The following is a 27,276-nucleotide window of genomic DNA, read 5'->3' as shown; positions in this document are numbered from 1 at the left end:
ATTTTGTGGAGCTGAGGCTTCAGTTAACTTTAACCGGGGTTCACAGTTACATACATGTCGTGCCCCTCTAGAAGGGTGGAATGCTAACCCCGTCGCCAGAATTGGCGAGGGGTTAGTATTCCAATTCGTATGACACCTTACTCGACATGTTTTGATAAAGCAATACCAAAGATAGCATTTAACCGCGAGGATTATAATGCACTTAAGAGTATATGGTATGCGATATCATGGAACAGCTATTAGGACTTGGTTCCGCAAGCTGCAGACAGGCTCAGCTCATGCCAGAGCACCATCTCACACGATTCCAAGCACTCTGCCTTCAGGATTGTCAAGGCCTGCCATAGGAGTGACTGATAGGAATCTGTGTGTCCATTTTAGGGTTAGGTATAGGTATACTACACCTACAGCAAAGGGTGATTACACGACTTTGCCCCAGCTGTCATGCAGCCAGTTGTGTCAAATTTAGGAGGCCAGCCAGGGGTGGCATAATACATGCTGCAGCCCCTGGCAGCCCTGGGTACACCTATGCCCTGAGTTACAGGGTCTGATAAGGTGGCCCAGTACCAATTGGAAATGCACCTAGGGTACATGGAATCCATTTTAAAGAGAGAGCAGTAGGCCTGGGGTCCTGATTGGCAGGATCCCAGGTCGACTATGTCCAAAACCAGCTAAAACACAGGGCAAAAAAAGTTGGGGGCAACCATAGTCAGGAGGTACCTTCCTACAGTTAGTATTCCAATTCATATGACACCTTACTCGACATGTTTTGATAAAGCAATACCAGAGATAGCATTTAACCGCGAGGATTATAATGCACTTAAGAGTATATGGTATGCGTTATCATGGAACAGCTATTAGGACTTGGTTCCACAAGCTGCAAACGGGCTCAGCTCATGCCAGAGCACCATTTCACACGATTCCAAGCACTCTGCCTTCAGGATTGTCAAGGCCTGCCATAGGAGTGACTGATAGGAATCTGTGTGTCCATTTTAGGGTTAGATATAGGTATACTATATCTAATGCAAGGGGTGATTACACCACCTTGCCCCAGCTGTCATGCAGCCAGTTGTGTCAGATTTAGATGGCCATCCAGGGGTGGCATATTACCTGCTGCAGCCCCTGGTAGGCCCTGGGTACACCTATGCCCTGAGTTACAGGGTCTGATAAGGTGGCCCAGTCCCAAACTAGAATAGTGAGCACTGCATATCAGGCCACCTTCTCACAGATATTTAAATGTATTCAGATCTGCTATCTGAAAGCCAAACATACTCTCACCATTCCGCGACGGGCCCACTCCACCAGAAAGTTGGGGGCCTCCATGGCTTTCCTTGGAAATATTCCTTTGGAAGACATATGTAGAGCAGCCACATGGTCTACCACAGACACATTTACTAAGCATTACTGTGTTGATGTGCACTCCAAACAGCAAGCAGCTGTAGGGCAGGCTGTTCTGAAAACGCTTTTCCAAACTGCTGCGGCTGGCACGGGCGGCGGCCGCTAATGGAGGGACTGCTATGTATTCTATGCACAGATATGAATTCAGCAGCCCACATGCCTCGAACCGAATATGCTACTTACCAGTATGCATCTGTTCTTGGCATGTAGGGCTGCTGACATTCATATCGCCCGCCCTCCTCCCCGGCGCCTGTAGCAGCTGCAGAATTCACACATACTTCTAGCATGGTCATCATTCACTTAGTTTCACTCCATCTTGGTCACAATGGCTAAAAACAATCTGAGGATGGAGTCGATGCCCATGCGCACTGTAGTCCAGGGGAGGAGCCACCTATCTCGTGATACTTCAAAGACTCTTCCAGGACAACAATGTGCAATCATCCGGACCCAACACTGGGCGGCGATCTAATGCATATTATGAATGTCAGCAGCCCTACATGCCAAGAAAAGATGCATACTGGTAAGTAGCATATTCGTTTTTTGACGACCACTTGTTAGAGCTGGATTTCGATCAGCATGTTAACCACAACTTCAGGAACATGTGGAGCATTGCCTAGGATTTATGAAGGATACTCTTAAATTTGACCCTCTGTCTAATGTGTCGTTCTGAGGCTCGAGGTCAAAATACTAGAAGCCCAAATTAACTTGACTGATGTAGTTTGTATAAAAAGTTGTACACTATTTGGCCGTTAATAGAACGTCTGTTTCCTATCTCTCTTTTGAGGCTTTTGACTTCCATGATCTGGTAACTCCAGACTAACCTTTCGTAAACTGGTGCCTGAAACTTAAGAGGTGAGCCTGAGCTTATAGTGCTAACACGAGCTAACAATCCACTTTAATTCCACAAGATCTAGTCTGGGTGACAGTTGGTATACAACTATGCTGCAGTGCCATTTACTGCATAACTAGGGATTTATTGTACTTGCCTTAATCCGCGCTCTTTACCAATTTTGTTGAAAGCTGCAGAGTCCAAACAAATCAATAACTTCTTTTTTTTGTGTGTAAAGCTTCACACAACTTGTCAGCCAGTGGCATAGTCTTGGCAAAAGTAAACTGGTGGTCAGTTTGTTGGTACTTACTCTATTCAGATGTTAAACTGCACTAATGAAGTACTTTCCCAGTCAATATTAATGTGTTCAAATGAAATAGTGAACGAATGATGACAATCCCGTAATTTGCCTTTTCTTGCTGCATGATTTGATCCTCTATTGCAAAATTATAGTTGCACTAGGCACAGTAGAACCATCTGAAATGCAGAGCCCCTTTGCTCAACACTTCTCATGGGGCAGAAGCAGTGCAAACTACTCGTATGCCACACACTGAACTCCTTCCTTTAGAGTTGTCTGTAGCAGTCTAAGCATGAACGTAGCATGGCCAGCAGTTGTGCAAGCTTCCCGTGTACACAATAGCTTATAGTACTTAATCATACATAGCACCAGAAGTGATTTAATGTATTTATCACGTTTTATCAAACACACCCCTCTACATTAATGGAAAGTGAAATATTTGCTTGTTTATTGTGAAGACAGAAGTATGTGATCTCGGATGTAACGAAAATGAATGACCAAAATGTGTACTAATCCTTCAACTATTTCTTTTTAAAGTGAATACAGACAGTGAAACAGCGGTTGTGAACGTCACCTACGCAAATAGAGAGCATACCAGACAGTGAGTTCTTCACTATTGTTTTTGCTGATTGTGATGTTACTTGCTTGGAGTAAATTTTACTGCACTACTTTTGATTAGTTAGGTACTCTGTGGGGGAAAGACCTCAATAAAATGGTCAGATTTGATTGCGCTTTTCCACAGATTCCAATTATGCCAAAGATGATCCAAAAGTGCAGACAGGAACAAGTCACCCTGAATACCCCCACAATGGGCTCGACACACATGGTTCTCAAACCTCATGGAAATATCCCAAGGGCAGTAGATCCCACTCCCAGCACACAGACCTTTTAACGATGTGGGGGGGCTGTGGGGGGGTGGGGGGTTTAGGGACAGGTCTGTCACCCAGAACTAAACACACCCAACCTGCCAGCAAAGCTCCTGAAGACTTGGAGTTCGGACACCTCGTTGCCAACAAGGGAAATGTAGAATCTAAAAGCACAGTGACCAACAAGGGCATATGAAAGCAACAAATGGAAGATACCAGCTATGCTGTTAAAGGCCTGGAAAAATACTGGACATGAGACCTCAGTCCTTAGATACCAGATGCATACACTAGAAAAATGGGTCACCTATGCCACTGTCAAGTCTAGTTGGCTATTTTAGTGTGCACAAGAGGCATACGGGTAGTGGTGGAGTGTTTTCTAGGAGTTGAGAATTTGCACCCCCAAGAAGTGTGCAAATGCATACATGGAACTTGAATGTAGAGCTCACCCAAAATGTCATCACCCTTTGAACCAATGCTGGATTCACAACTGAGATTTCTAACCCTCAAAACTGCATCCTTCATCCCTGTCACCTCGCAAAGGAGAGTGAGATTCATGCACTTACACCCAAGAGCTATACCTACGGGTACATAGAGACAAGGTGATTGAGAACAAACCCAAAATGTTTTTGAAAGGAATCGAAATTTCATGTAAACAAAGCAATCCACCTACCAGCATTTTCCAACCTAAAATGCAGGCAGAGCGAGCATTTCACACACTTGATGTCTGAAGCGTGATTATGTATTTAGAAAAATAAAGGACCTCGAAAGGATAAGATTTTTTTGTATCCTTCACACACACTCAAACTTCGTTGCCAAAGGAACAATTGCAAGATGGATAGTACAAACAATAAAATATTGTCACAGGTCAGGGGGAGTAACCCTTACAGTAAAACAAGGTGCATTCAAGGAGGAAAAAAAGGAGCAACACATGCCGCCTTGGGCAGTGTAGCATTAGAGGATAATTACACAGCTGCTACATTATTATTGGTACAAACCTTCACAAATAACTACTGTATGAGCGTTCAGATCAACAGGGATGCAGAAGTGGGGCATAGTACTGAAACATTTTTTTACAAGCACACGCAGGGGTGTACAACCAGTATCTAGTGAGCTATTGTACCTCTCCAGCTACCTCTGAGTATCTCACCTGTGTGCAGCCTAGTTTATCAAATTAGAAACTTTGCTTGATTGAATTAATGTACATATAAAAAAATGGAGACTATACAACACTAAAAGTAATAGCCCTCAATGCTGTTCATTGAACAGAAGTAGCTCTCAGTACTCCCTGCTCCAACCCAACCAACCCAAATAAAGAACTGCTCTGATCTATACACAGCATATGAATCCAGAAAAGATTCACGCTGAAAAACGAAATGTTTTACTTTTTGTAGGAGTAGTTTTGTAGCTTGCAGAATTTTCTGGATTCACAGGAGAGCCACCCACCTCCATCAATAAAAGTGTAGTTACAAACTCAACTCGAGAATACGGACATGCATAAGATAAAGAGAATCTAAAGATGGCAACGGTCGACGAATTTCAGGGGCATACATCTGATGTCACATGTGATTTAAAGCCAAATGGTTGCCCATGAAAAAAGACTTCAGTTACACCTGCATAACTCAACCACTAGAGGCTGGAATAATGAACAGATTGTGAATTCAGGAAATTCTTCAAACTGCAAAATTACTCCTACCTGTAAGTAACCATTTCGTTCATTACCATTCAAGTAATGTTGCAAGCTTAGCCATAATTCCCTCCCCGTCCTAGGACGTGGCTTTTCTGGTTTATTCTTCAAGTATTTCACTCGTGCTTATAAAACCTGCTCACATTTCTTCTATTCGTCCCGAATTGTGGATGTAATAATTCCATGACATTAATCAAGTTTTGCTGCCCATTGAGACCGTGTTGGAGGTTTCTGGCCTTTCCTGTCACTTACAATCACTTGTGTTCTCTATTGAATGTTCCCTGCCTTTTTTTAAATGTTTTTATTGACAACACAAGACTGAAGAAAAGAGGAATACAATTTAGAAAAACAAAACCTGCTAAGGAGGAAAAAACAAAAAAAGCAGAATGAAAATTAAGACAATTACATTACAGTTCAAAATTGAAAGTCCTACCATTAGAAAAAATAAAGCGTTGCGGGGAGTTTTCCCAAAATATGTACAAGATTAAGACAAGTGTTTAAATAAAGGGGCCCCACATTTGATCACATTTCAATAATGAGTACCTCTTAGGTTCGAGGCATGTGGGCTGCTGAATTCATATCTGTGCATATATCGCCTCCTAGTGTTGGGTCCGGATGATTGACATTGTTGTCCTGGAAGAGTCTTTGAAGTATCACGAGATAGGTGGCTCCTCCCTTGGACTACAGTGCGCATGGGCATCGACTCCATCCCCAGATTGTTTTTTCCCGCCATTGGGTTCAGATGTCGGAATCGATAAGAATTAACTTAACTTTACTCGAGACCAAAAGGTCTTTAGGACATCTTGGAACCTAACCCCGCGTCGGAGGTCGAGGATGACTACGACGCCGAGACCGAAGATTTCGGTGAACTCGCCGAGGAGGTAGGGGACGACGGGGCCCTTGCCACCATGGAGGATAGCTCGTACGAAGAGCTTCCTCCGACTGACTCCGGGGCCGTTCAAATACATAAGGCCCAGGTCGAGGGATCGCCTTCGGGCCTTACCCGAAACCTTGTTGTGAGTTCCTCTGCCCCGCCTGCTGGCCCGGCCACGGACATTGGTACCGATTCTCTCCCGGTGACACAAACCGAAAGTGAAATCTACGGTCTCGACGCCGGAGATATCGAAACCGAAAGTGCGCATCGCATTGGTCGGATCGAAGACTTCGGAGGCCTCGGTGCCGAAGAAATCTAAGATGGCCGAAGAGCCACGTCAAAATGGCCGAACCAAAGGCTACTACATCGAAGGTGAAGGGGTCGGACGCGGCCGCATCGGCGCCGAAGACTGTCGACGCCGGCAAGGGTCGACTCTATCACAAGAAGACGGTCGACGACCCCAAAAGGTCTCTTACCGACCCGAAGAAGCAGCCAGACGACCCGAAGAACCTCTCTGCCCCGCTTCCACACGACAAGGCCAAAGGAGCTGCGCCGAGTGCGTCGACTCCGAGGGGAACCTCGTCGGACTCCGCTCCAAAGCCAACCGCTAAGGACCCTGTCGAACCGGCGCGTCCATCTGCCGTGTTCACTAAGGTTAGAGTCCCTACAGCGCATTAGGGACGGTTCCACAGCGGTCGAGCCGAAGGACCCTCCGCCGGCTAAGCCGGCAAAGCCTCTGGAGAAACCGGCGAAGGCGCACACGCCGATCCCTTTCACCTTGCCGCCGAAGACAGTGCCAAAGGCATTCGCTGCTAAGCCACTTTTGGAAGAAGAGCGCCAGGAAAATTTCATCGACGCCGAAACGGGCAGGCTTTCCCTCCTGAAGAGGAAAATCACCCCTGAGCCCCAGTTGGAGTCGTACAAGATCCCACTCAAACGAAAGATGGACTCTGCTGGTTCTCCAGCCTTGGTGGAGCCCATTTCACCACAGGCTCACGAACTCTCGCCCACTCACTCCAATGCAGAACTGGTGAAGGATACAACGAGGATGAATACAGCTATCCCGTCTACACAGACCCAGAGGATGTGGCAGAGCCCTGGTCTGCTGGTGGCGACCCTGGGGACTCGCATTCTGGACAGGACCCTCAGCTTTTCTCAGCGAAAACTTCCCCTACTGAGGACTCTGCGGCTTTCAATGCCCTCATTGGGCGGGCAGCGGCCAATCACAACGTCGTGCTGCATGCTGACCCTGTGGACGTCTACTTCCTATTTGACACCTTTTCTGTCTCTGAAAAGACTGTAAAGACTCTGCCAATGCTGAAGGGTGTTTTAAAGCACGCTGCTGAGGTCTTCAAAGAACCCACCAGGGCGAGGGTCATCAACCCGAGGATCGACAAAGTACAAGGCAGCGCCAACAGATCCAACTTGTATTAAGGGACAGTTGCCTCTGGACTCCCTGGTTGTCTCCAATGCCCGGAAGAGGGCCAACTCGCAAACTACGGGTGATGCTCCTCCCCCAGACAAAGAGTCAAAAGTCTTTAAGGCTTCAGGGAAAAGGGTGGCAGCGCAGGCAGTCAACATATGGCACATCCCTAACACGCAGGCGCTCCTGGCGCGTTATGACAGGGCACACTATGATACCCTAGAGACCCTTTTGCAACATCTACCCGATCAATATAAGGAAGGGGCTGAAATATTAATACAGGAGGGGAAGCTAATCTCCAACGCTTCCATAAAATGCTCTCTGGACGTGGCTGACGCCGCACGCGCAATTAACACTAGTGTTATGCTTCGTAGACATGCATGGCTAAGGATATCTGGGTTCAAGCCGGACATTCAAACCACCATCTTGAACCAAACGGTCAACCCAGATCACCTGTTTGACCCTGAGGTTGATACCACCCTTGAAGATGAAGGACACTGACACCGCTAAATCTATGGGTGCCCTTCAGTCCCAGCAGTTTCGGGGTGGTTCCTTTCGTCGCTCCAATACTAGAGGCACCTCAAGGGGTCAACTTTCGCAGTCAGCGCAGTTCTACAAAAGCAACACCCAGACTACTTATACCAACAAGGGTCGAGGTGGATACTGCGGCAACAACAATAAGGGCAGAGGACGTGGCAAACACAGCTCTAGGTCCTCTACCGCCAACAAACCGTGACGCATTGTCACTGCCCCCCGACCACACAACACCGGTCGGGGGGAGACTCCAGCAGTTCCTGCTCGTGTGGAAGTCCATCACCACGGACAGGTGGGTCAGAAAGCTTATCCAGTTTGGTTATTGTCTGGAGCTCACATCCACTCCACCCAACATACCCCCAATCACCGTCCTATGTCCGACGAGCACTTGCACTTATTGCAGCAGGAAGTCAGTCATGCTGCAAAAAGGGGCAATAGAGCTCGTACCCTTGCAGGAAAGAGGCGCGGGAGTTTACTCCCTGTACTTCCTGATTCCAAAGAAGGACGGATCCCTCAGGCCCATCCTGAATCTCAGGCCACTCAACTTTTACATCCTATCAGAGCATTTCCACATGCTAACTCTGCAGCAAGTTCTCCCACTGCTTCAACAGGGGGAGTTTCTGGCAACTCTGGACCTGAAGGATGCGTACTTCCACATTCCGCAACATCCTTCACACAGAAAATACCTCAGGTTCACCATCCAAAACCAGCACTACCAATTCAAGGTTTTGCCTTTCGGGGTCACCACGGCACCCAGGGTTTTCACAAAGTGCCTGGCGACGGTGGCGGCGCATCTAAGACGTCAAAACATCCACGTCTACCCCCTATCTGGACGACTGGCTCATTCAGGCGAAGTCGGCCCAGCAGTGCGCCCACCACGTGTTCCACACATTCACCTCCTGCACGATCTGGGGTTCTCACTGAATTACCCAAAATCCCATATCCAGCCTGCCCACATACGGCAGTATCTGGGTGCGACCATAGACACTCTGGCGGCCACAGCACAGCCGAATTCAGTGAGTCGGCAGCATTCAATCGCTGATCCAAAAATTCAGACCTCAACACTCGCTTCCAGCAAGAGTGTTCATGCAGTTGATAGGCATGATGGCCTCCTGCATCTCCATTGTCCCGCACGCGAGACTACATATGCGTCCGCTTCAGGAGTGCTTGGCACGTCAGTGGACTCAGACTCACAACCAGTTGAAAGACCTAGTGTTGGTGAGCGGTCGGGCATACAACTCTCTGCATTGGTGGAATCCACGAAACCTTTGCAAGGGCTGACCGTTCCAGGACCCTGTGCCACAGATTATCCTGACAACGGACGCTTCTCTCCAGGAATGGGGAGCGCATGTACTCCAATACACTGTGCCAGGACTATGGACGCAGCAACAGGGGAAGATGCACATCAATGTTCTAGAACTGATGGCGATCTTCATGGCACTGAAGGCTTTCAAAGTACATCTTTGCAACAAGGTCGTGTTGATTCGGACGGACAACATGACGGCAATGTACTAAATTCAAAAGTAGGGAGGCACACACTCTCTGCAGCTGTCTCATCTGGCTCAGAGCATGTGGAAGTGGGCCATTCAGAGGAACATCTTTCTCATGGCAGAGCATCTCCCGGGCAAGGACAATCAGATGGCGGACTTGCTCAGCTGGCACAGCGACCAGATGCACGAGTGGGAGATACATCCATCAGTACTCCAGCCGTACTTCCAATGGTGGGGTCATCCAGAGATAGACCTGTTCGCCACAAAGGAGAACGCAAAATGCCAAGGCTTCGCCGCCAGGTTCCCACAGTCGCAGGGCAATGCGATATGGATGAACTGGTCAGGCAAATTTGCGTACGCTTTTCCCAGCACCTCTGATACCGCTGGTGGCACGCAAGCTCAGGCAACACTCAATGACTCTCATCCTAGTTGCTCCAACGTGGGCTCGTCAACCATGGTACACCACGTTTCTAGAACTGTCCGTGGTACCGCATCAAAGGCTACATCTCACACCCAGCCTTCAGACGCAGAGCCATGGCGACATTCAGCACCCAGATCCGCAACAGCTCAACCTGGCGATCTGGCTCCTGAAGTCCTAGAGTTTGACTACCTAAACTTACCTCCCGATTGCATGGACATCATTCGGGAGGCGAGAGAGCTCACTACTAGAGCCTGCTATGCGGCAAAATGGAAGCGGTTTGTCATTTATTGAGCGAACCACAACATTAACCCGCTGGACGGTTCTATTCAGAACATCATCTCTTACCTTTTCCATCTCTACAAGTGTAATCTGGCCTATACTTCCATTCGCATTCATCTGTATGCAATGGCCGCGTATCTCCAAAATAGACAGCATTTTTCACTTTTCAGGGTGCCTGCCATCAAAGCTTTTCTGGAAGGCCTCAAACGAGTCATTCCACCACGGACTCCACCAGCACCTGAGTGGAACCTCAATGTGGTTCTTACCAGGCTGATGGGTCCTCCCTTTGAACCACTGCATTCCTGCGAGATTCAGTTCTTGACATGGAAAGTGGCTTTTCTCGTAGCAATTACATCACTACGGAAGGTTAGTGAATTGCAAGCCCTCACAATCCAAGAGTCATTTATCCAAATTCACTCCAACAGGGTAGTGCTCCGCACTAATCCTAAGTTTTTGCCCAAGGTTGTGTCTGTTCCACATCAACCAAACTATTGAATTACCCGTTTTCTTTCAAAATCCTGAATCATTGGCGGAGCGGATGCTCCATACCCTTGATGTTAAACGGGCCCTAATGTATTACATTGATAGGACCAAGGATTTTAGGAAGACTAAGCAACTCTTTGTCGCCTTTGCACCACACCACAAAGGTAACCCTATTTCCAAGGCTGGTATTGCTAGGTGGATAGTTAAATGTATCCAAATATGTATCCAAAGCTAAGCGTACTCTTACCATTCCACCAAGAGCCCACTCCACCAGAAAGTTAGGGGGCCTCTATGGCATTCCTTGGAAACATTCCTTTAGAAGACCTATGTAGAGCAGCCACATGGTCTACCACACACACATTTACTAAGCATTACTGTGTTGATGTGCACTCCAAACAGCAAGCAGCTGTAGGGCAGGCTGTTATCAAGACACTTTTTCACACTGCTGCAGCTGGAACGGGCGGCCGCCGCTAATGGAGGGACTGCTATTTATTCTATGCACAGATATGAATTCAGCAGCCCACATGCCTCGAACCGAATATGCTACTTACCAGTATGCATCTGTTCTTGGCATGTAGGGCTGCTGACATTCATATCGCCCGCCCTCCTCCCCGGCGCCTGTAGCAGCTGCAGTATTCACATATACTCATAGCATGGTCATCATTCACTGAGTTTCACTCCATCTTGGCCGCAATGGCTAAAAACAATCTGGGGGATGGAGTCGATGCCCATGCGCACTGTAGTCAAGGGGTCAAGCGTCACAATCCACGCAATTCTATAAAGCTAACACCCAAACCTCATACACCAACAAAGGTAGGGGTGGATACCGTGGCAACAACGTCAAGGGCAGAGGACGTGGAAGTAACAGCTCCAGGTCCTCCACCGCCAGCAAACAGTAACGCCTTGTCACTGCCCCCCGACCACACAACACCGGTCGGGGGGAGACTCCAGCAGTTCCTGCCCGTGTGGAGGTCCATCACCACGGACAGGAGGGTCAAATCTCTTATTCAGTACGGTTATTGTCTGGAACTCAATTCCATCCCACCAAACATACCGCCAAGGAACCGTCCTATGTCCGGCGAGCACTTGCACTTGTTGCAGCAAGAAGTTCAGGTCATGCTGCAAAAAGGAGCAATAGAGCTCGTTCCACTGCAGGAAAGAGGAACAGGGGTTTACTCCCTGTACTTTTTAATCCCAAAAAAGGACGGATCTCCCAGGCCCATCCTGGACCTCAGACCTCTCAACATGTACATTCTGTCAGAGCATTTTCATATGCTTACTCTGCAACAGGTTCTCCCACTGCTTCAGCAAGGGGACTTCCTGGCAACTCTGGACCTCAAGGATGCATATTTTCACATTCCCCTGCATCCTTCACACAAAGTATCTGAGGTTCACCATTCAAGACCAGCACTACCGGTTCAAGGTGCTGCCCTTTGGGGTCACCATGGCGCCCAGGGTCTTCACAAAGTGCCTGGCGACAGTGGCGGCGCATCTAAGACGTCAGAACATCCACGTATACCCCTATCTGGACGACTGGCTCATTCAAGCAAAGTCGTACAGACAGTGCGCCGACCACGTGTCCCAAACTATTCACCTTCTGCACGATCTGGGATTCTCACTATATTACCCAAAGTCCCATCTCCAGCCCGCTCACATACGGCAGTATCTGGGCGCGACCATAAATACTCTGGTGGCTAAGCACAGCCAAATTCAGTGAGGATCAACAGCATTCTATCGCTGATTCAAAAATTCAGACCTCAACACTCACTTCCAGCACGAGTGTTCATGCAGTTGATCGGCATGATGGCCTCCTGCATCTCCATTGTCCCGCACGCGAGACTACACATGCGTCCGCTTCAGGAGTGCCTAGCACGTCAGTGGACTCAGGCTCATGGGCAATTGAAAGACCTAGTGTTGGTGAGCGGTCGGGCATACAACTCTCTGCATTGGTGGAATCCACAAAACCTTTGCAAGGGCCGACCGTTCCAGGAGCCTGTGCCACAGATTATCCTGACGACGGACGCTTCTCTCCAGGGTTGGGGAGCGCATGTACTCCACTACACGGTGCAGGGACTATGGACACTACAGCAAAAGATGCACATCAATGTGTTTGAACTGATGGCGATCTTCATGGCCTTAAAGGCGTTCAAAGTACATCTGTGCAACAAGGTCGTGTTGATCCGGACGGACAACATGACGGCCATGTACTACATTCAGAAACAGGGAGGGACACTCTCCACAGCTGTCTCATCTGGCTCAGAGCATGTGGAAGTGGGCCATTCAGAGGAACATCTTTCTCATGGCAGAACACCTCTCAGGCAAGGACAACCAGATGGCGGACCTGCTCAGCAGGCACAGCCACCAAATGCACGAGTGGGAGATACACCCATCAGTACTCCAGCCGTACTTTCAGACATGGGGTCATCCAGAAATAGACCTGTTCGCCACAAGGGAGAACGCAAAATGCCAAAGCTTCGCCGCCAGGTTCCCACACCCGCAATCGCAGGGCAATGCGATATGGATGAACTGATCAGGCAAATTTGCGTACGCTTTTCCCCCAGCACCCCTGATACCGCTGGTGGCACGCAAGCTCAGGCAGCACTCGATGACCCTCATCCTGGTTGCTCCAACATGGGCTTGCCAACCATGGTACACCACATTTCTGGAACTGTCCGTGGTACAGCATCAAAGGCTTCGCCTCACACCCAGCCTTCTGACGCAGAGCCATGGCGACATTCAGCACCCAGATCCGCAACAGCTCAACCTGGCGATCTGGCTCCTGAAGTCCTAGAGTTTGGCTACCTCAATCTTCCCCCGGATTGCATGGACATCATTCGGGAGGCAAAAAAGCCCACTACTAGAGCCTGTTATGCGGCCAAATGGAAGCGCTTTGTCATTTATTGTGCAAACCACAACATCAATCCACTAGATGCTTCCATTCAGAACATCATCTGTTACCTGTTACATCTGTACCAGTGTAATTTGGCATATACTTCCATCCGCATTCACCTGTCTGCGGTGGCCGCATACCTCCAAAATAGACAGCACCTTTCACTTTTCAAGGTGCCTGCTATCAAAGCTTTTCTGGAAGGACTCAAAAGGGTCATTCCACCACGGACCCCTCCAGCTCCGGAATGGAACCTCAATGTGGTTCTTACAAGGCTGATGGGTCCTCCCTTTGAGCCACTACATTCCTGCGAAATTCAATTCTTGACTTGGAAGGTGGCTTTCCTAGTAGCAATTACATTGCTACGGAGGGTGAGTGAGCTGCAGGCCCTCACAATTCAGGAACCTTTCTTCCAGGTCCATGCTAACAGTAGTGCTCCGCACTAATCCTAAATTTCTACCCAAGGTTGTGTCTCAATTTCACATAAACCAAACAATTGAGTTGCCAGTGTTTTTCCAGAATCCTGAGTCACTGGCAGAGCGGATGCTCCACACCCTTGACGTCAAGAGGGCACTCATGTATTACATTGACAGAACCAAAGATTTTAGAAAGACTAAGCAGCTTTTCGTTGCCTTTGTGTCACACCACAAAGGTAACGCTATTTCCAAGGCTGGTATTGCTAGGTGGATCGTGAAGTGTATTCAGATCTGTTATGCAAAAGCTAAACGTACTCTTACAATTCCACCAAGAGCCCACTCACCCAGAAAGTTGGGGGCCTCTATGGCCTTCCTTGGAAACATTCCCTTAGAGGACATATGTAGAGCAGCCACATGGTCTACCACACATACATTTACTAAACATTACTGTGTAGACGTGCACTCTAAACAGCAGGCAGCAGTAGGGCAGGCTGTTCTCAAGACACTTTTCCAAACTGCTGCAGCTGGCACGGGCGGCTGCCGCTAATGGAGGGACTGCTATGTATTCTATGCACAGATATGCACAGATATGAATTCAGCAGCAGATATGCACAGATATGAATTCAGCAGCCCACATGCCTCGAACTGCAAATGCTACTTACCAGTATGCATCTGTTCTTGGCATGTAGGGCTGCTGACATTCATATCGCCCGCCCTCCTCCCCGGCGCCTGTAGCAGCTGCAGTATTCATGTATATGCTCATAGCATGGTCATCACTCACATAGTTCACTCCATCTCGGCCACAATGGCTAAAAACAATCTGGGGATGGAGGCGATGCCCATTCGCACTGTAGTCCAGGGGAGGAGCCACCTATCTCGTGATACTTCGAAGACTCTTCCAGGACAACAATGTGCAATCATCCGTACCCAACACTAGGCGGCGATCTATGCACAGATATGAATGTCAGCAGCCCTACATGCCAAGAACAGATGCATACTGGTAAGTAGCATTTGCATACTAGAGCCTGCTGCGGGATAATTGTGGTATGTATATCCAGTAATACTGTAGATGCCGTGAGAGGGGGCGAACTAACCAATTTTAGTTTCAATATCTTGTCCAGAGCTGACCAGAACTCTGACAGAGCCGGACAAGAAAACAGCATATGTTCCTGATCTGTCGCTACAAGATCGCATTTGGGGCATTTTAGTTCGATCACTAAACAAGGTATTCTTAGACCACGAAGATATCCTTTCAGGTGTATAATATAGAATACAAGTGGTTTTGAATTGCTGAAGTCTTCGGCTTGAAGATTGAACAAGATTGTTGATGTTACAAAGGGAGAGAGCAATCTTATTAGGAGTTGTATTAAGCCCCAACTTAGTACTCCATTTCTCAGCTAATTTAGAGCAGTCACTAATTTTGTAAGCATTGAGACACTTTTAACCTACGCTGATTAGAAATTAATTTTTAAATGAATAAAAACAATCCCAAATGTCAGAATCCGAGATTTCATGTACTTTCATCGCATGTATAAAAGTCATGAATTTGTAAATGTTTAAATCTCATTGATTCTGTCACTTTATATAGATTTTGAAGTGTCTCAAAGTCAAAAAAGCTGTGCGCACCATATAGAGCCCCCCATGTTTTTATACCATGTGCAGACCATAAATTTGCCATACCATCACTAAAAATCCCCGGATTGCCCCATAACAAAAGTTTAGGATGAAAAAAAGTTTTACAGAAAGCCAATGTATTAAACCAGATCTTAACAGTATCTCTGGCGGTCTTAAATTTCACCCTTTTGAAATAGTGGGGTCATTAACTCTTAACAAGAACCTATTGGAGTCAGAATTTAACATAAAAATATAAAAATAAAATTGTGTATCTGTGTTAAGTAAACACCGTAGACTACCTAGAAAGGATGCCCAAAAATATAATTTAAAATCAGGGAAATTAAGCCCACCGTTGTCTATAGAGCCTTTAAGTAGCACCATGGACCTACGAGCTTTACGAAATCCCCAAATAAAACTACTAAATATCCCGTCCAGTTTTTAAAAAAAAGTTACTAAGTGATAAGGGAATGGATCGGAATAAGTAAAGAAATTTAGGGAGTACTTTCGATTTGATCAGGTTAATCCTACCAATGATATTTAACCCCTTGCATGCTGATGACGAACCCCAGCCGTCATGCACTACGGTGCTCGTGTGCTGATGACGGCTGGGGTTTGTCATGGCCCGCCCCTGTTCATTTGTTTACAGCACAGGGGCGGAAACGGGCCAGCAGTCAAGGGGTTAAAGGGCGCTTATGCCATTTTTTAAATAACAAAACAGTTTTTTTTTAAATAAAACAGATGCTTTAACTAAAGTATCATTGATTGGGATTATCTCCCTGATATTAGATGAGATTTTGACCCCCAGATAGGTGGCAGTCTGACACACCCCTGATATTGCAGCTATTGGTTTGTAATTAGCAATTATCTGAGTTTTGTTTATATTTAGTTTATATCCGGAGACTTCTCCAAATCTACTTTCCTCAGCAGTTATCCCGTGTAGAGCTTCCACAACATCGGTGGAGAACATGGCGATGTCATCGGCATATGCCGTTATTTTAAGTGAATGAGGGCCCGATCTAAAAGAGATAATTCGTGATTGTGACTGCAAAGCATGAAGGAATGGTTCCATTGAGAGGGCAAACAGGGGTGACGAGTGCCCCAAGATATGGAAAAAGTAGCCAACATCAAACCGGCATAACTGATTCTCGCAGTGGGGTTGTCATATAGGGCTCGGATCCATCTTACAAATTGTCCCTTAAAGCCAATAGTAGTCATTACAGACCAGAGGTAATCCCACCCCACTCGGTCATACAGAGTGGGGTGGAATCTATCGCTGCTATATCAAAGGCAGTTATAGCCATATTAATATGGGTAGTAGTATCACTACCTATTACGAACACATACTGTTGTTGATTGACTATTTTTGGTATAAATGGAGCCATTTGGGTGGCCAGGACTTTAGCAAATACCTTCGCATCTGTGTTAATAAGCGAGATGGGTCGATGACCCACTCTTCGGCCGGTTTACCCTTTTTAAAAAAAAATAAACAATTTAGCATTATTCCAGGAACCTAGGGGCTTTCCCATTGTCACAGACTGAGCTGATGACCTGATGGAAAAGAGGTGATAACTCATCAATGCATATTTTGTATACCTCTACAGGTGGGTTATCTTCCCCGGCCGCTTTTCCCTATGGTGGGGAAAGAATAGCTTGCCGGATCTCTAACAGGGTAATATGTTCAGACAATTAATCAAGCCTGGGTATATCTTGCTTTTCTATATTACATTCCAAGTAATCCTGAATGCTATAGTTCTCGATCTGTACCTTCTCTACTAGATCCAGCCTTCTATCCTCCAAGCGGTCGTCGACGCGGGCCGTTTGGCCCTTTTCAATGCCACGTGAGCCGACCGTCGATGGAAAGAAGCCCATTTAAAAGGTGCCCGCAATGCCACCCCAAGTTCCCACATACTGATAAGCACTCAGTATGCAACAAGTGCTTTTCCCCAGACCATAAAGAGGAAAGCTGTCCAGCCTGTGCACAGTTTCTATCCAAGAAAACTATTCGGAACAGACGTGCAGCCAGGCAAGAAATACAGCGACAGGCACCGGACCCGGACAACGTATTCGATGACCAGGAACTTAAAGAGGCGCCGGATTCGGACCTAGAGATCATCACCGTAGAGGACTACTCTGACGACGAGATCCCACTGGGGCAAATCGTGAGTACCCTCCCCCCGACACCATCTACCCCAATAACAACGGCTCCGGTCAAGGCATCACCGAAAGGCCTTAGCCAAGATCATAAAGTTTCGACTGGCCCGCCATCTGGCTTGGCTCCGAAACCGAAACCTTTAGAAACCCCAGGGCCCAGTAACACCGTCCCGAAGGTTTCAGAGCCAAAGAAGGTCGCCGACCCGAAGGGCGTCGATCCGAAAGCGGCCGTACAGCCAAAGAGCGTCGAGCCGAAAGACTGTCGACCCGAAGAAGGCCGTACAGCCCAAAAGTGTCGAGCCGAAACACGTTGTTGAACCGAACAAGGCCACACAACCCAAGGGCGCTGAACCAAAGAAAGTCGCCGACCCGAACAAGCACTCGGCACCGAAAAACGTCGACCCAACAAAAGACGCCGTAGGGAAGCACGCATCCAAGCCAGAACGTACTCTCGGACCGAAAACACCGGATCCGAAGACGGCAGTCGATCCAAAAAAGACAACCGACTCCGGGAAAGACGCTCAGCCGAAAAAAAACAATGACTCCAGTCGATTCCAACAAAAACATTGACTCGGGAGAACGCTTCTCCGAAAAAGCAGACGGAGCACAAAAAACGCATCGACCCGAAAGACAGTTGACCCGAAAGAAGGCCCCAAGCCAAGAAAGCCGGTTCCTAAACCTAAAGTAGTCTACACACCAAAGCCGAAGGCTCAACCCAGGACTGTTGAGGAAGAACTCTTCCACCCAGACCCCTCAGACGACCAAGCAAAAATTGTCATTGACCCACAGACTGGCAAAGTTACCATCCTGCATAGGAGAGAGGCCTTTGAACTTTCAACCTCAGTCCCCCATTCCAATGAAGAAAAAGGACTTTGGGACTTCTCCTTCTAGACCCTTCATTCCTTTTCAACCTATCATGCCTGCTAATCCTTTTAATCCATACATTCCTTATTCTCCCTCATCACGGTGATAATTAAGGTGACACAGGGGATGAGCCATAGCCTGATTATGACTTCTCACAGGAACCTGACCCTCAGGAACCATGGGAAGAGCCAACTGACCCTTATAACACCTATCCCATCCCGGACATGTCCTCTTACCCTACTAAACCGTCTCCTACTGACGACTGTTTTTAATCCGCTCATAGATTGGGCTGCATAGTTCCACAACGTGGCTATGCATAATGACCCCGTTGGCGAGGACCTCTTGTTTGACACCTTCCCTACATCAGAAAAGTGTCAAGACACTTCCCATGTTAAAGGGAGTTATGAAACATGCACCTGACATATTTAAGGACGTAGCCAGGGCACGGGTAATCCACCCCAGAATAGAGAGAGTATAGGGAGGCCCCTACAGACCCTACTTACATCGTCAGTTACCACTTGATTCTCTGGTAGTGGCCAACGCACGTAAAAGGGCCAACTCCCAAACAACCTGGGAAGGAAAGATACTAGAGGCATCAGGGAAAAGAGTAGCGGCACAAGACTCCAACTCGTGGAGGATAAATAATACACAAGCTCTGTACGACAGGGCGCATTACGACCATCTAGAGACCCTAATGCAACACCTACCTGAGCCTTTCAAAGCTAAAGCCCAAGATCTCATACAGGAGGGAAAATTCATAACAAACGCCTCCATCAAATGCGCGCTTGACGCAGCAGACACTGCAGTTAGGTCAATCAACACTAGTGTTATCCTCCGCAGACATGCGTGGCTGCGTATTTCTGGTTTTAAAAATGAGGTCCACTATCCTTAATCAACCTGTTAACCAGGACTTTGTTTGGCCCTGCTGTCAACCATTTTGGATAAAATGAAAAAGGACACAGACAGCAAAATCTATGGTGGCATTGACATTTCAGCAACAAAGGGGCTCCATTCGTCGCTCCTCATATAGGTCAAACACACGAGGACATGGCAAGCTCCAACGTATACAAAATATGGCAGCCAAGTTGGCCTTGTCTCGTCTGCATCGCCTCGTCCACCGCAGCGTTGCTGATTCTCTTTAAGGCCTCGTGTCGAGTCTTTAAGGCTCTGCATGGACAGGGTCCTGTTTTGTTGCAGAATCTTTTTTCCTGGTACACTGCTCCACCAACCTTGCGATCCTCCTCTGCCTGCCTGGTAACGGTTCCCAGGTTCCAGAGGTCTAGAATGGGCTGTCGATCCTTCAGCTTTGCTGCCGCTAGTCTTTGGAATTCTCTTCCGCTCCAATTGGGGAGCCAAAGTGAATTCCTCTTTCAAGAGAAATTTAAAAACCTATCTTTCCTAGAGTAGCGTGATCTGTGACCGTTGCTAGTTTGTCTCTCAAAGCACCAGGATACCCTTTGGGTGGCAGTGTTTTGCGCTATATAGGAGTGGAATACATACACACATACATACCTCGCAAACAACGTCCTCATATAAAGGTAACGCACAAAGCTCCTTTGGTAAAAACACCACCAGAGGAGGCTACAGACGTAACAATACCAAGGGAAGAAGACGTGAAGGCACCGCCACTGCCTCAAAACAGTGTTTCTATCACACTATCTCCAGACCACATAACACCGGTCGGAGGCAGACTACAACAGTTCCTACCTGTCTGGAACACAATTACCACAGACAAGTGGGTGAGACAAATTATCCAGTCTGACTACTGCCTAGAACTGACTTCTACACCACCAAACATACCACTAAGACATCGTCCTATGTCCGGAGAACACATCACCCTATTACAACAAGAGGTGAACTGCATGCTAGAAAGGGGGCCATAGAGCAAGTCCCTTTCCAACAGCAAGGAAAGGGAGTGTACTCCCTATATTTCCTTATTCCCAAGAAGGACGGCTCTCAGGCCAATACTGGACCTCAGACTCCTAAATCAATACATACTGTCGGAGCACTTTCATATGATCACATTACAACAAGTACTCCCGTTGCTACAACAGGGGTATTTCCTAGCAACACTGGACCTCAAAGATGCGTATTTCCACATACCCATCCATCCTGCCCACAGAAAATACCTCTGGTTCACAATAGGTCAACACTACCAATGCAAGGTTTTGCCATTCGGGGTTACCACGGCTCCAAGAGTGTTTACAAAATCCTTCGCGACCGTGGCAGCACATCTCAGGAGGCAGCACGTCCATGTGTACCCTTACCTGGACGATTGGCTTATACAAGCAAAATCGTACCAACAATGTGCAGAACACACGTCTCAAACAAACCAGCTGTTACACAGCTTGGGATTCTCAATCAACTACACAATCACATCTGCAACTGTCCCACATACAGCAGTACCTGGGAGCCACCATAAACACCTCGCTGGCAAAGGCGTATCCAAATTCAACAAGGATAGCCAGTATGCAGACATTCGAAAATTCCAGCCACAACTCTCTCTCCCAGCTCAAGTCTTTATGCAGCTCATAGGCATGATGGCCTCCTGCATATTGATTGTCCCCCATGCCAGACTACAAATGCGCCCATTACAGGAATGCCTAGCACGGCAATGGAACAAGGCTCAAGGACAACTAAAAGACCTAGTGTTGGTAGACAGTCGCACTCTCAACTCTCTGCAGTGGTGGAACCCACAAAACCTTTCCAAGGGGCGACTGTTCCAAGAGCCGGTTCCGCAACTAGTACTAACAGCGGACGCATCACTGACAGGCTGGGTAGCCCATCTCCTTCAATACACGGTACAGGGCCTCTGGACAAACCAGCAGAAAAGGCTGAATATCAACCAACTAGAGTTGCTAGCTATATTCCTAGCCCTGAAAGCATTTCAGAAATACTTGTACAGCAAGACTGTGTTGATCCGGACGGACAACATGACCGCAATGTACTGTATCCAGAAACAGGGAGGAACGCACTCTCCACAGCTGTCCCATCTAGCACAGAGCATCTGGAAGTGGGCGATTCCCAAAAACATTTTTCTCCTAGCGGAGCACCTTCCAGGGAAGGACAACCAAGTTGCCGACCTGCTCAGCAGGCACAGCCAGCAATTACACGAATGGGAGATTAACCCCCAGATCCTCCAACTATTCTTCGAGTTTAGAATTTCAGCAATCAAAGCTTTCATGGAGGGTCTAAAAAGGGCGATTCCTCCTAGGCACCCCCCTTCCCCGGTCTGGAATCTCAATATAGTGCTTACCAGACTCATGGGCCCTACTTTCGAACCTTTACATTCTTGCAAAATACAATTCTTAACGTGGAAAGTTGCTTATCTAGTGGCCATCGCCTCACTCAGAAGAGTGAGTGAATTACAAGCGCTTACAATTCAAGAACCTTTCATGCAGGTACACGCCAACAGGGTGGTTCTTAAAACAAACTCTAAATTCATGCCTAAGGTTGTATCCAATTTCCAGATCAACCAATCAATAGAACTGCCAGTGTTCTTTCAGAATCCAGTCAGTAGCTGAGAGCACTGCACACACTAGACTTGAAGAGAGCTCTACTTTACTATGTGGACAGAACTAAATCCTTTCGTAAAACAAAGCAACTATTTGTTGCATTTGCACCACAGCACAAGGGGAATCAAATTTCAAAATCAGGAATAGCCAGATGGATAGTTAAATGCATTCAGATATGCTATCAAAAAGCAAAACACACTTTAACTGTCCCCCCCAAGAGCACACTCCACTTAAATGGGGGCATCCATGGCTTTCCTAGGAAATATTCCTCTTGAAGACACCTGTAAGGCAGCCACATGGTCCACCATACACACTTTCACAAAACATTACTGTGTAGATGTACAAACAAAACAGCAAGCTGCTGTAGGCCAGGCTGTCCTCAAAACTGTTTCAAACTGCTGCAGCTGGCACAGGTAGCCACCGCTAGAGGAGATACTGCTATACAGTCTATGCACAAGATATGAATTCAGCAGCCCACATGCCTCGAACGGAATATGATACTTACCAGTATGCATCTGGTTCGAGGCATGTGGGCTGCTGAATTCATATCTGTGCATAAATCGCCGCCTAGTGTTGGGTCCGGATGATTGCACATTGTTGTCCTGGAAGAGTCTTCGAAGTATCACGAGATAGGTGGCTCCTCACCCGGACTACAGTGCGCATGGGCATCCTCTCCATCCTCGGATTGTTTTTTTCCGCCATTGGGTTCGGATGTACTTTTCTTTACTCAAGTTCGGAAACTTTCTAAAGGCCAAAAGGCCTTCGGGTTCGTCTGTATATTTTTGATCGGTGCAGAGTTCTTGTTCCAGTTTTCTTGAGCACGACGGCGAAGAGAGCCACGTGGCCTTTTCGACACCGGAGGCCTGATAGTCGATGGAACAGAGCCCGTTCAAACGATGCCCCCTTTGTAACTAAAGTACCCGCACATCGATAAGCATGTGTTGCACACCGGGTGTATATCACCGGAGCACGACGAGAACTGTCTAGCTTGTGCTCGATTCAGGTCGAAGAAGACGCTTAGGCTCCGACGCGCAGCGAGGCAAACTATGTCGAAGCCAGCGCCCGACCCGGTGAACATCTTCGATGAAGACTACGATGAGGTCGTCGACACATAGGATCCAGAACAGCTGTCGGATCCCGGTTCGGAGCATGGCTCCAACTATTATGAGGAAGACTAAGACAACGTCTAATATGAAGTCGTCGAGGTAAGGGACGACGTAACCCCCATCGGAGCCGTTGATGACTCGAGCGATGAAACAGGCCCAATTATGGGTACAGGGCCCGAAACAGACACTCAAACACTTTCGAAGGCCACGATCGAGGCATCGCCAGAAGGCCTTAGCCGAGATCATGAACAATATTCTATAGCCCCGCGTTCAGGCCCGGCTAAAAACATCACATGAGCCATCGGTTCCACTACTCAAACCGAAAGCCATAGTCAATAACGAAACCAAAAGTGCTGAAAATAGTCTTCGGGTCGAAGACCTCGAACAGATCGGAGTCGAAGAAGACATCAGGTGTCAACGACCTGGGGGGGTCGAAAGTAAAGTTTCGAACAGAAGATCGGGGCGCTGAAGTCCGCCATTAAAGCCAAGCACGTCGAACCGAAGAAGTCGATGGACAGCGACACAAACAAGGGACTCTAATCTCGAAAAGGTCTCGATCCGAAGCGTCAGGTCGACAGACCGCAGCTTGTCAAAGGCCTAGAGTCAAAAGCCAAGAGTGCCTCGAAGGCAGTCGAGGCAGAAGAGTGCGCCTCCGACTCCACAAGCAACGAAGTCAGCGCACGCCCAAGAAGTTATGGGCGAGAAGGCAGTCGGTCGGGCCTACATCGGCGCCGAAGAAGATCGGTTTGTCTAAAGACACTATGCCACCGATAAAATTCGGACTACCACCTACTGCACGCCCCAAGGCGCTCGATCCAAAACGTGGGGTCGAAACCCCCAACCAGATGTCATTGGGGAAAAAGGAGTCGTCCTCTTGAAGAGGACGTTATGTACCAGGAGCCCTCATATGATCAGTCCAAGTTGCATATTGACTCAGAATCTGGTAAACTTACTATGTATCAAAGAAAAATCAGATCAGAAAATACTTTGGAATCATACGAAATTCCACTCAAAAAGAAAAAGGATTCTGCAACGTCACCTGTCCTTTTTGAGACTGAGGTACTATTGCCAGGACACTTCGGCATATTCACCCACACCCACTGCTGAGGATATGGGGTATGATGATGAGGAACAATATAGTTACCTTGTGGACAATAATCAGAATGACCAAACACAAGCCTGGACAGACCCTTCTGACCAGGAGGAATCAGACTATTCCTGATACTCCCTCTTATCCTGTGAAACCTTCACCAACGGAAGATACAGCTGTGTTCAACGCTTTAATTGAAAGGGCAGCACTAAATCATGATCTGGACATGCATGCTGACCCAGTTGAAGAGGACTTCCTGTTTGACACTTTCTCCACTTCAGAGAAATCTGTTATAACTTTGCCAATGCTAAAGGGTGTCTTTAAACACGCAGGGGAAATTTTCAAGGAAACGACTAGGGCTAGGGGTTATTAACCCCAGGATTGAAAGGAAATACAGACCGGTGCCTGTGGACCCTACATATATTAAGGGACAGCTGCCGTTGGACTCTTTGGTGGTGTCAAATGCTCGTAAGCGCGCCAACTAACAAACTACGGGTGATGCTCCTCATCCAGACAAAGAATCTAAAGTACTAGAAGCTTCTGGTAAAAGGGTGGCTGCTCAAGCAGCTAATGTCTGGAGGATTTCTAATACACAGGCCCTATTAGCCAGATACGATAGGGCACATTATGACACTCTAGAGCAACTGCTGCAACATTTGCCTGAGGCCTACAAAGAGTGAGCAGAGATGCTAATCCAGGAGGGTAAACTCCTATCCAACGCATCCATTAAGTGTGCGCTAGACGCAGCAGACACTGCAGCCAGGGCCATCAACACAAGCGTCATGCTCAGGAGGCATGCTTGGTTGCGCATCTCCGGATTCAATCCTGAGATTCAGACCACACTACTAAATCAGCCTGTGAACCCAGATTATCTTTTTGGTCCTGATGTGGACACTATCTTAGGAAAGATTAAGAAAGACAGACGGCCAAGTCCATGGGTGCCTTGCAGTCTCAACAATTTAGAGGAGGTTCCTTTCGTCGCTCCAGTAACAGAGGAGCAACACAAGGCCAGGCATCACAACAAATTCCATACAATAAAGGGAGCACGCAAACCACCTACAATAAAGAGGTGGATACCGTGGCAACAAAGGCAGAGGACAGGGGAATAACACCAGATCCTCCGCCAATACTAAACAGTGACGCCTTGTCACTGCCCCCGGACCATGTTACACCGGTCGGGGGCGATTACAACAGTTCCTGCCAGTCTGGGAGAGCATTACCACAGACAGGTGGGTGAGAACTTATTCAGTACGGCTATTGTCTAGAGCTAACCTCCACTCAACATACCCCCAAGACACCGTCCTATGTCAGCAGAGCACAAAGACTTATTGCAGCAAGAAGTAATCAGCATGCTGCAAAAAGGGGCCATGGAACTCGTCCCTATACAAGAACAAGGTACAGGGGTATACTCGCTGTACTTCTTAATTCCCAAAAAGGACGGGTCTCTCAGACCAATACTGGACCTCAGGCCCCTAAACAAATACATCTTGTCAGAACATTTTCACATGCTCACTTTACTGCAGGTTCTACCATTGCTCAGTCAGGGAGATTTCCTTGCAACACTAGACCTAAAAGAAGCAGACTTCCGCATACCAATACATCCTGCAGGAAGTATCTCAGGTTTACCATACAAAATCGGCACTTTCAGTTCAAGGTACTACCTTTCGGGGTGACAACAGCCCCCAGAGTGTTTACCAAGTGCCTAGTGATGGTAGCGGCGCACCTGAGGAGAAACCATGTCCACGTCTACCCCTATCTGGACAACTGACTCATCGAGGTAAAGTCGGCCCAACAATGTGCCAGCCACATGTCTCTCACTATTCACTTCCTGCATAGCCTCGGATTCTCCTTAAACTATGCAAAGTCTCATCTCCGACCTGCTCACGTACAACAGTACCTAGGAGCGGCAATAGACACTGGTAGCAAAAGCACAGCCAAACTCAGCAAGAATCAACAGTATTCTGTTGCTGATTAAGAAATTCAGACCCCAACACTTGCTCCCAGCACGGGTGTTTATGCAGTTGATAGGCATTTTGGCCTCCTGCATCTTCATAGTCCCTCACGCGAGACTACACATGCGTCCGCTTCAGAAGTGCTTAGCACGGCAGTGGAACCAGGCTCAAGGACAATTAAAAGACCTAGTGTTGGTGACCGGTCGTGCATACAACTCTCTGCATTGGTGGAACCCACAAAACCTTTGCAGGGGACGACCGTTCCAAGAGCCTGTACCACAAATAGTGCTGACGACGGACGCATCGCTCCTGGGCTGGGGAGCGCATGTCCTCCATTACACAGTACAGGGACTATGGACGACTCAGCAAAAGATGCACATCAACCTGTTGGAACTGATGGCAATCTTCATGGCAATGAAGGCGTTCAAGGTACATTTGTGCAACAAAGTCGTGTTGATCCGGACGGACAACATGACTGCCATGTACTACATACAGAAGCAGGGAGGGACACACTCTCCACAGTTGTCACATCTAGCGCAGAGCATGTGGAAGTGGGCCATTCAGAGGAACATATTCCTCATGGCGGAACACCTCCCAGGCTGGGACAACCAGATGGCGGATCTACTCAGCAGACACCGCCACCAGATGCACGAGTGGGAGATACATCCCTCAGTGCTGCAACCGTATTTCCAGCAGTGGGGTCACCCAGAGATAGACCTGTTCGCCACAAGGGAAAACGCTAAATGCCAAAGCTTCGCCGCCAGGTTTCCACAACCGCAGGCTCAGGGCAATGCGATATGGATAAACTGGTCAGGCAGGTTTGCGTACGCTTTTCCCCCCAGCCCCGCTCATACCACTAGTGGCACGCAAACTCCGACAACACTCCATGACACTCATCCTAGTTGCTCCAACTTGGGCGAGGCAACCATGGTACACCACGTTCCTAGAACTTTCCGTGGTGCCTCATCAAAGACTGCGACTAACACCCAGTCTTTTAACGCAGAGCCATGGAGACGTTCAGCACCCAGATCCGCAACAGTTGAACCTTGCGATCTGGCTCCTGAAGTCATAGTTTAATTACCTAAACTTGCCTCCTGACTGTATG

The 27,276-nt window shown here is 47.8% G+C and overlaps 1 protein-coding gene across 1 annotated transcript in view; it reads left to right on the top strand.

Annotated features, from left to right (window-relative positions):
- Window positions 1-27,276, top strand: part of IGF2BP1 (insulin like growth factor 2 mRNA binding protein 1) — a 402,021-nt gene that overhangs the window by 155,435 nt on the left and 219,310 nt on the right. Inside the window, exon 5 of the mRNA XM_086924241.1 lies at window positions 3,060-3,123. Within this exon, the coding sequence (XP_086780367.1) occupies window positions 3,060-3,123 (64 nt within the window). The remainder of the gene's footprint in view (window positions 1-3,059; window positions 3,124-27,276) is intronic.

Source organism: Lissotriton vulgaris, chromosome 5, assembly GCF_964263255.1.
Source record: "Lissotriton vulgaris chromosome 5, aLisVul1.2, whole genome shotgun sequence".
NCBI classification, from domain to species: Eukaryota; Metazoa; Chordata; class Amphibia; order Caudata; family Salamandridae; genus Lissotriton; species Lissotriton vulgaris.
The sequence above is the reverse complement of the archived record's forward strand: the minus strand, read 5'-3'. Positions and strand labels throughout refer to the sequence as shown.